General features: G+C 38.8%; 1 protein-coding gene across 1 annotated transcript; it reads right to left on the minus strand.

Moving 5' to 3' along the window:
- Positions 1–602: 602 nt before the first annotated feature.
- TRIM63 (tripartite motif containing 63) lies at positions 603–9,728 on the minus strand. Its single transcript, XM_075264372.1, has 9 exons — positions 9,393–9,728; positions 8,975–9,138; positions 8,662–8,833; positions 6,578–6,673; positions 5,389–5,622; positions 5,185–5,207; positions 3,281–3,405; positions 3,133–3,201; positions 603–945 (listed from the first exon to the last, which is right to left on the minus strand). Exons 1-9 carry the CDS (start codon positions 9,549–9,551, stop codon positions 935–937), a joined length of 1,053 nt encoding a protein of 350 aa, XP_075120473.1. The 5' UTR covers positions 9,552–9,728; the 3' UTR covers positions 603–934.
- Positions 9,729–10,327: the final 599 nt, after the last annotated feature.

Consider the following 10,327-nt stretch of genomic DNA (forward strand, 5'->3'; position numbering starts at 1 on the left):
CCCCCTCTTTGTTATCAGTGGAGTGCCCAGCAGCATGATCACTATCCATCATTTTACCTATGAAAAAGCAAGCTCTAAAATGCCTCCATGTTTTGGACCTTAACGCTTTATAGCAGACATGCTGCCAACAGTGGCAGACTGTTCCTGTAGAATCTACCGGTATTTTACCATTCATGGAAAAAAGAAGCGACCTGCCCTAACTTGACACGGATTACGTGGCGGAAATTGCCATGGCGTATATGTCAAGACAATCCCTCCAGACTAGGCCCATTCCTTTGGGCCTAGTCTGGAGTGGAAAGCCGCGACTGTCGGAAGCCGTAACAGTCACAGTTAGCCGCAGCAGGCGCATTTTGGTCCAGATTCTGATGCATCATCCTGTGTCATAATCCAGACTAAATAACTATGTTTGAACTAGCCCTTAGGCTGTAACATTTCTTTCACTGAATAATCTAAAGAGGCCTATAAGCAACTTTACGTTTTTGCAAAAGCTTTACCATGTTATAGAAAATAAATTATTGCAAAAACATTAGATTTGAGCTTTAATCTTATGTCAATATGAAATTTGGCTGTCCTATAGCTTCACATTCTACTTCGCAGGAATGTATCACAACAACAGAGAAAGTTTATTCAAGTTTAAATCATTACATTAAAAACACACTTTGTAAGAATTGTGTGACCCAAATCCCATGGCAAGATTCCTGACCGTGTGCAGATCAACCCTCATGCAGAGTCACAGCACCCAACATACTTAGAAATGACAGCAGAACAATTATGTACACCCTGATCAGCCGACCAAACAGAAAGGTCCTCTGATACTAGCAGCAGTCCTGAGTTATAGCCTGCAGGATCCTCCAGACTCATGTGACATCCTCTCTTCATCCTGAAGCTTGTGTCATGCTCTTTACTTTTTCCTTCTGATGATTTTTGCAAGAAATTATTGCTGCCCTGGAAAGGAATTGTATAAATGTCAAATAATATATCTGATTTCATAATAATAATAGATCTGATGCATCAAACTTTCTTCATTTTTAATATAAATACTGATATGGAGGACTCATGAATCAATTGTTGATCAATTACACTTTACACTAAGGGTCAATGCATGCTGTATTTGCAGTGTCCATTGATCATATCTATTGGAAATGATCTCCATACAGACAAATGTATCCATAGAACCATAGTCCCCCAATGGCAACCATAAAAACAGTATCCTTTTGGTCTCTGTTGTTCTGGAACAGTCTGCTGCACTATTCCAAACAGAGGCACCCAGCTAAAGAAATGTATGCCACATTGTACATTGTATCTTACAGTAAGAGCCTGTAGGTGCAGTGAAATGTGTTGATGGTATATGTTGAGACATATTTCCAATATATGGTATGTTCACAGAGGCTTCTGAAATCTCGACACGTTCTGAGATGTGCAGATTGACACATAATAACAAACATATATAAGATATATATAAATCCACAGAGTGCTGCTGCATATTTGTATTGTAATGGTAGTTTGCATCTGTTCACATTGGGATGTGCTGTCTGAATTTTTTTGTATGCGTATTGCAGGAAGGAGTGTGATTTCTTCCAATTGTACTTGCACTCCCTTCAATTGTAAAGGTCTCTTTAATTGGAATAGAGAATGCCCTTCAGTTTCCCCTCTGCCCAAGGCTATTTTAAGTGCAGCTCTGGATCATACTTAAGGCTAAGGCCCCACGTAATGGGCTGTGGGAGAAACCGCAGCGGGAATGCATTGTGGTTTTTCCTGCAGTGCTTTTCACAGAAAAAGGATTCCTCTGCAGACTTTCTGCTTCAATTGTACCTATAGGGAAACCACTGGCGTTTCCAGGAGTATAATTGACATGCTGAGATTTCCAAATCTGCAATAGTTTTGGGAATCACACTGTGTCCACTGCTTGTATTTCTCTTCGATGTGTGGATGGGATTAGACTGTAAAACGTCGCGTTAACCCGTTTTTACGCCACACAGGAACCTGGCTTAAGGCTAAGGGCCCACATAGCAAACTGCAGCCAAAAAGTACTGCGGGAAAAAACCGTGGCAGGAATGCATCGTGAAATTTCCTGCATCGCTTTTCACAGAAAGTCTGCAGAATTTTCCTCTGTGGACTTTCTACTTCAATAGGGAAAACACCAGGATTTCCCTCAGTATAATTGACATGCTGCAATTTACAAAAACACAATGGTTTTTAAAATCACAGCATGTCCATTGCGAATATGTGTCTGCAGTGTGTGGATGGTATTAGCTAGAATCCCATCCACTTTACAGGTACTGTTTTTTGCCACAGTGTATACACTATGTGGTTGTAGCCTCAGAGAGGTATATTTATTGCCCTGTGTTCATATTGGTAGACTTATTTTGGGTCCAAAAGAGGTATGTTTATTAAGGCTGGGTTCACACTACTGTTGTTAATTTCCGTTGCTGTCTTCTGTCATAGGATGACAGCAACGGACATTAATATACTGCTCCAGAGAATAGACACAAAGTGCTTCTGTGTCATTTCCCATTGACACTATTGTAAGCAACATGGCGGACATTATCTTCTGTCTGTAACAGAAGGAAAAGTCTTGCATGGATGACTTCATTTCCATAAACAAAGCGCTTCTGTCAGGTTATTTACATTAGTTTCAATAGGGATAGACACAGAACCAGTCTGAGTCCATTCTCTGTAACAGTTTATGATGGAAGAAAGCAATGGACATTAACAACAGTAGTGTGAACCCAGCATTAGTGTAGGGTTTCACCTGAATGAGGTCATCTTGTCATGGCAGGTTTCTTACTGTTTGGTCAAATATGTATAACGAAGAACCTATAATTTATATGTGTAGTTTATAGACCATGTTAGCTTATTTATATGTGCCAATAATAGCAGTAATGCAGTTTTCATCTCTATTCTATATATGTCCTCGTGTTGTGTTACATAGTGACACACACCTTTTGGATTTTTATGTGCAGGATATTTTGATTCAGCAGTATAAAAATAGAGTATATATCCCTTGAGTAATAACATGTGCTTGCCATCAAAATGATTGGGGGCTGTTGATATATTCAATGTGTATTTTGTGTATATATACTTAAACAATTGGCCTCTACATTTATGTACATGAATGGTTCAATTTCTTACCTTCAGATCTCTCCTCTTCTGGCTCTTCATATTCTTCTGCATCCTCCTCTTCCTCCTCATAGTCACAACCTGCATGAGATGTATTAATAAGTCCAACAGAAATTTATCACAATGCTCATAGCTACCTTATCTCTTTTGTCATACTTACATGAAGTAAAATCAAGACTTCTCAAACATTCAATAACATGCTCAATGTCCAAAGCAAATTGGTCCATATTCTCAAAACCAGGTTCTGTCTTCTCAAGTTGGGAACCTTTAGAGGCTTCTGTGATTCTACAAATGGAAAGATGGATAATAAATATCATTTTCATGCTGCAATATCTTTCATATATTTAATGTGCCCCAGACTATGGTAAATATCATTATGCAAACCGAGTGCATAGAATACTATACTTAACAACACCAAATCTGCTTCCATTATGCCTACATTCGTTTTAGTATACAACTTTCTGAATCTTTTGCATTGTCTGTCTCAAAGTTGCAACACAGATTGTTCAAGTATGTGTCTGAATTCTGTCTCTATTGTCCTTTTTCACCATGTCTGATACTGCGCTCTAAAAGGGATGAACCTGAGGGCTGCCATCTGCACTGCACATAGCCAAACCAATTCAAGAGCACCTGGTAAAAGATCCGCTATCTGTGAAGACTCCACAACTCAAGAATAACACCCTTTACAGGACAGAAGCTATTAGAACTTTAGCCTCAGCTGCTGGGAAGTATGTGGTATCTTATATATTTACTGTTATAGGCTAGGCTTTGAGTAACACCCTTCTGACAGTGGGGAAATATCAGTGCCAAAATTACCAGCATATAATTCATACACCTGCTGTACAGTAATGTAGTCCAGATGACAGAAATAGCATTTTTAGTGCAAATGGATGCCGCTCATACAAATGGCAGTCCTCAGGTTCACCCATTTAGACAGACGTATCAGATGTGCCAAGGCGAAAATGGCACCTATAACTCCCAGACGGGGGCACATACTGGGAAAGCTGACAATACGCTGAATTCAGTGCGGTGTCGGCTTTCTAGCAGTATATTAAATCACACTTTCATGAGGACATAAAAAGTCCTCTTTAAACACTTTCATAAATAACAATTTTGCGCAGTTTTAGAGAGATTAGAGATTTTCACTAATCATATTAGTGGGGATAATCTTATGAATATGAATGCAGGAAATTTCTATGGTCTGGCACTTGTAAGGGTAAGTTCACATGGAGTTTTTTGGTCCAAAAAGACGGATCCCATTGAAATCAATGGGAGCCGCTCAGGTCTTTTTTTATGGGAGCTGTTTTTTCCGGCTCCCGTAAAAAAGAAGCGAGGTGCTCATTCTTCAGGCCTAATCGCCGCGCGATTACACATAGCAATAGTACTGTATGGTGAGGCGTTTTTTGGAGGAGGAATTTGAGTCAGTTTCCTGATCAAATTCCTGACCAAAAACCTCTGTGTGAACGCAGCCTTAGAAACCCAGCCATGATTTCCTTATTGTGGACAGGTTAGAGGGCATTTAAACGGAGTAACGTGGTGCTGATTCTGGCATGATAACTCGCATAAGAATCAGCGCTGATAAAAAGACTTCCATTGGCTTCAATGTTTTTCGTTTAATGCGCGTAACACATTGAAGTCAATGGAAGGCTTTTTATCAGTGCTGATTCTTATGCGAGTTATCGTGCCAGAATCAGCGCCCCGTTACTCCGTGTGAATGCCCCCTAATCATGCAGGGACACTACATGTCTGAGAAGATAACCTGACCACAATAAGGAAATCATGGCTGGGTTTCAGAGTATAGAAAGTTCTTGCATGTATGGATGTGTCCATGGGCAGCCGATCAAGACAACAGGCTGTCACCACTGAAGATTAGAGAAAATCTTTAAAGTTCTGCAAAATTTGTAATTATTTATATTTACAAACATATTTAATTTTTAATTCCCTGCAGTTTTCAATATGGTTATGTTCATGAGAAACCCCTTTAAATAGTTTATATCAATTTATTCAAAGATGTCTGTATGGTAATAAAATTATTGTGTAAGAAATTCAGAAAGAAACACTCACCTTTTCATAAGCTGCTTGGACTTCTGCAAAAACAAAAACATTGGGATTTAAAAAAGAATATAAAAGAAAATAACAGGACATACTAAGAGCTAAAGGAGCTGACTATGCTATGCAGTAATCTAGGAGTATAACATAAAATCATTAATAGCAAAGCTTTCTTTTGTGTTAGTCTTATTGGTGAACATATGGTCTGTAGTAACTCACCAGAAGGAAAGTAGCATGACCTGGCTCTTCCACCATTTGTAGTGCACTTTGCAATAGATTGGAGGAGGATTGCAGTTGTTCCTGGTATTTACCAATGAGGGAGCGTGCAAAACTGAGCTTTTCTTCTTCCGCTTGAGATAACCTCTCCACAAGATCTGCCTTTTTCTCCTCAATCACTCTGTTCAGTTCCATAAATAATTCATTGAGAGATTCCCTCTTCCTTTGACTACTCTCCTGTACATTAGATGTAGAAATCTGTTTTAGGTCCAAAAAGTTCAAACAGCTGAGCAGGTCTTCCCCCAAGCCTAGAAAGCTCCTTAGCCCTCATTGCTATGTGGAAAAACATTCAATGCAGTATTGGTGTACACTAGATTTTGTTTGGCATAGACATGGTAAAAATCTCGCATATTAACATGCTTATACACTTATTTGTAAAACATATGACTTTTCTTCTATAAATATATATGACATGTTACAAAAGTTTTTGGTGGGTGCGGAAAAAAGTTAACAAGAAACACATTGATTGGCGTCTGCCTAATTTCACAGGCTGATACAGACTGAATTGGGGAGGAATGAACTTTATTAGGCTGAGGCCCCACTTTGTGGAAACACAGCTTTTTTAAGTTGCAGTTTTTTGAGCCAAAGTCAGGAGCAGACTGAGAAGAAGGGAGAAGTATAAGAACTTCCTATATATTTGCCATTCCCTCTGTAGCTATTCTTGGCTTTGTCTCAAAAAAACGCAGCAAAATCTGCAACAAAAAAAGTTGTCCTTCTGCACCGTGGGGCCTCAGCCTTAGTGCGATATCCTTGCTCCCAACAGGCTGCATTGATTATCGGCAGCATATTTCTGATTAAACAGGCGATATTCTGAAAAATTTGGTTAATTCATAGGGGGCGATTATTTTTTTTCACATAAAGTTAGATTGTTTGAGATAGCCTTTTCTATTAATAAATGAAATCATCATTTAAAATTTGCTTTTTTTGTATTTTCTCAGGTTTTCTTTGCTAATACTCAATTTTGTTTCATAGTCTGAAACATTTACGTGTGACAAATATGCAAAATCAAAATAAGTGTGAAAGGGGGCAAACGCTTTTGAAAATAGTCATTCAGTTAGTGCAACACATTCATTGTTTATTGTGTGTTCATGTTTTCTGCTAATAATGCAAGCAAGTATTTAGTTGTTTCTACCTGTATTGTTTTACAGGACTCCTCCAATTGGCTAACTATAGTCTGAATTCTGTCGTTTCCAGCGACCAGCATTGATATACAGCCATTGAGTTCTGTCTGTGAACCAAATAAAAGTAAGAATATTGCTATTTTACATGTGAGAGTCATAACACATATAATATATATGCTGAAATAGACTGGATGGTGATTGGCAACACGATGGTCACAACGGAAATTGGTGGAAGAGCAGCAAGAGAATAATACTGTAAATGAAGAGCCACAAAAAGGTTTAATTGTTTTATAGGGCACAACCTCCATTTTGATTTTGGAGGGTCTCTGAAATTCGATACTGACTGATGTTACTATGACATTTCAGAAGATTTCCATTAAGTTTTCTGTCAGTATAATACTCCTCAGTGCATTTTCCTTTTTACATAAATGTTGGAGGAAAAACACAAACGCCAATGATCGATCATAATTGACTAATAATGAATGCATTTTTCATTTTGATGGTTGTTAGAAAAGACACATGACTGGTTACGTTATCAGAAATTATTAGTTGAGTGTCAACCATCGTAAATGATCAGTTTCAGATGTAGCATGGTTTAACAATACAAATAACACAATAAATACACTGTGGCACCATGTGTTAACTATACTATTTCAATGGATTTCAGTGTCTCAGCCTAAAGATAAGATAAGACAAGATAATCCTTTAATAGTCCTACCATGGGGAAATTCAGTGTGTTAAAGCAGCATAGATAATACAGTAAAAGTACAAGAAAACACATAAAAAGCTCAACGTAGAAGATAAAAAGATAGTAGGAGTCATAACAAAGAAAAAACTTTAGAAACATTTAGTTCTCTCTGCGGAGTGCTCTACGCTTAGACTGGTGTTGATTGTAAAATCTAACCACGGTTGGGTGGAAAGACCTCCGATAGATTTTTTTCTCACACTTGGGGTGAAGCAGTCGGTCATTGACAGTACTGTCTCATACATGGGAGTTCTCCAGCATGGAGGTCACCACAAACAGTATCCTTCTGTCACCCACCACCTGTACTGGGTCCAGGGGGCTCCCCAGGACAGAGCTGGCCCTTCTTATCAGACTGTCAAGTCTATTTCTGTCCCTGGCTGGAATGCTACTCCCCCAGCAGGCCACTCCGAAGAAGACAGCTGATGCTACTACAAAGTTGAAAAAGGCCCTAAGAAGTGTCCCCTGGACTCCGAAGGCCCTCAGCCTCATGAGCAGGTAGAGCCTGCTGTGGCCCTTTCTGTGCAGCACATCAAGGCGATCCGTCCAGTCTAGTTATTGAGGAGCACACCCAGATACTTATAGGTCCTGACTATCTCAATGCCTGTCCCCTGGATGGCTACTGGTTCCGGAGCATGTCTCTGCTTACTAAAGTCCACCACCATCTCCTTGGTCTTCCCAGCATTATTATAAAGACTTATTATATACTTTATAGTCAGCTTTATGCCATGTTTGTATTATAATATCATGTTTTTTATTTTAGATAAGGCAGCAGTAATTTTGCTTGCCCTTTCTGCAGGCAACATGTTATAGAGCAGATTAATAACACAGTGTTTTGGGAAATGATTTGGTATAATGTAGATAAGACTCTGTAGCGGAGTAGGACAACCCATTCGACTCCTAAACCCCAAATCCTAAAGGATTAAAAGTAATAATCTGCAAGTCATGTATTGCGTGCTTGTATCCTCCTAAATTATTCATGTAAAAATGGACAAACCAAAACTACAATCATCAGCTTCAGTCTACCTGCATATAAAAAAAAAAAAAAATCCCAGCTAGAAGCTGATTGGGTCGCTTTGTATTATTAAATATGAATTCTGTACAACCATGAATATTTTTCATCTCGAATATCGCCCTCCAACCTGTTAACACCCCCACACAGCTGTGCCCCCTATGAGACCTGCCTGCAGTCTCAACTCTTTCTAAATATAACAGGTGACTTGGCTGGATTCTGCTTGTATGAGGCAGCTATTGATACACCATGAGAGGTCTCTGTAGCACTGTCAACTCAACTGAGTAGTTGGTGCATACTTCTATATGCAGGATATTACTAGGCCGTTGTATGTTACTTACCTTCTGTGTCTGATACACGTTCTGGAGGGGAGAAACGTCGCAGTCTTTATGAGCTCCAAAGACTTTACACATGGAGCAGGTTGGCACTTGGCAGCTTATGCAATAAATATTTATCCTCTCGTCTTCATGCTTCTCACACATTGGATGATTTTCCTTTTTTTTCTCAGGTCGACTAGTCATAAATAAAACAGAACAGCAGATAAGGAAATCATTTTGAAAAAAAACCCAAAAAACCAGCATGTTTCATCATTCATGTTTATCGCAGTCACATCCTTTAATGGGCTGCTTACAATTGTATTCTTGCACTGCTTACCTTGTGCAGTCCTGTTTATAGATGTCTATTATGTTCTCTACAAGCAGATTCCTTTGAAGCCCATAAACTCCGTGACGGTCTAATATGACTTCATGACGACATGTTGGGCAGCGAAATTTCCCACCAGACACAGAAGTTCGTGTGGGCCAATATGGGTTTCCAGCCTATAATGTGAAGCAAAGCAATCTGTCATTATGACCTTATGTAAATGCAATATCGGTTCTTACCATTGTTTAGATAATATTCCAAATGTAACACACTGTCAGAAGTACTATGACAAAGATTGAAAAAATGTATTTGAAATGACAAGTCTACAATTCAGATTTTGTATAACACTAAGACTTGAATCAAGAAATGTAAAGGTTCTATAGCAGATGAACCGATTCCTTGTGTATTAGCAGATCACATATCTTCTTACCTGAAACACATCATTGGCACATTTCCGACACAGGTTGTGTTGGCACGGCAGGATCACCACTGGTTTGTTGAACATTTCAAGACAAATAGGACAAATTAGCTGTTTTTCCAAGCTGTCCATAGGATTATTGTCCCGTATTATGTCTGCATTGTAATCCATAGTCCTTTACAATCCCTTTCGCTAAATCCTATGAGCTTGAAACTTTCACACTTTGATTTTAGGTTTTCCACACCCGTGAAGCTGTTCTTCTTTCCTATATGGAACTTTTTTCCAGGAGTCCTAAGTGTCTCTTCTGCGTAGGTCTCTTACTCCAGGGTTAGCTTGTGTTTTCTCTGTCCCCCCTCTGATCATCCTATATATAACTTGAGTGCTGGTCACATGCATATGGTGGGGACGGACATGTCACACATTCCTTTGTCTGTCCTGTGGGTTCAGGTTACTTGTGGTCCCTGACAGTTCTCAGAGCTGTCACATGAAGCAATGAGTAATCTGTGGGAGCACATGCTGTAAACAGGGTAGCTGTGTATTATGTGAACTTGTTTTTCCTTGGCAGACTTACAAACAAACAGTGTTCCAGAAAGACCTAGGTTTATCGCAGTTGTATCCATCATTATTATATTCAAGCTTCTCCTGTGATTGTATCTTATGGAACAAAAAATATATGGCCAGGTAGTTTAGTATTACAGAAGAAATGTTATTTTAAAAAAAAAACAAAAAATTTGATAGTCTTCAGTAGTTGATACCTTTTTAATGGCTAACTAATAATGATGACAGATTACAACGTTTCGGAACTCTAGGCTCCTTTCTCAAGTAAATTTAAAAATAATTTCTGAAGGATCCTTCAGGAGGTATCAACTACTGAAGACTATCAATTTTTTTTTTTTTTTTTTTTTAATATTTCCTACCCACTGGCTAACACAGTACGAAAAGAAATG

This window comes from Leptodactylus fuscus, chromosome 2, assembly GCF_031893055.1.
Source record: "Leptodactylus fuscus isolate aLepFus1 chromosome 2, aLepFus1.hap2, whole genome shotgun sequence".
Classification (NCBI taxonomy): domain Eukaryota; kingdom Metazoa; phylum Chordata; class Amphibia; order Anura; family Leptodactylidae; genus Leptodactylus; species Leptodactylus fuscus.

Excerpts from the sequence above, each read along its gene's own strand:
- TRIM63 (XM_075264372.1), bottom strand. The coding sequence starts at position 9,551 with ATGGATTACAATGCAGACATAATACGGGACAATAATCCTATGGACAGC. Across the intron at positions 6,674-8,661 it reads ACGTGTATCAGACACAGAAG|ACAGAACTCAATGGCTGTAT; the intron begins GTAAGTAACATA and ends TTTGGTTCACAG. Across the intron at positions 3,202-3,280 it reads AAGTCTTGATTTTACTTCAT|GTTGTGACTATGAGGAGGAA; the intron begins GTAAGTATGACA and ends CATCTCATGCAG.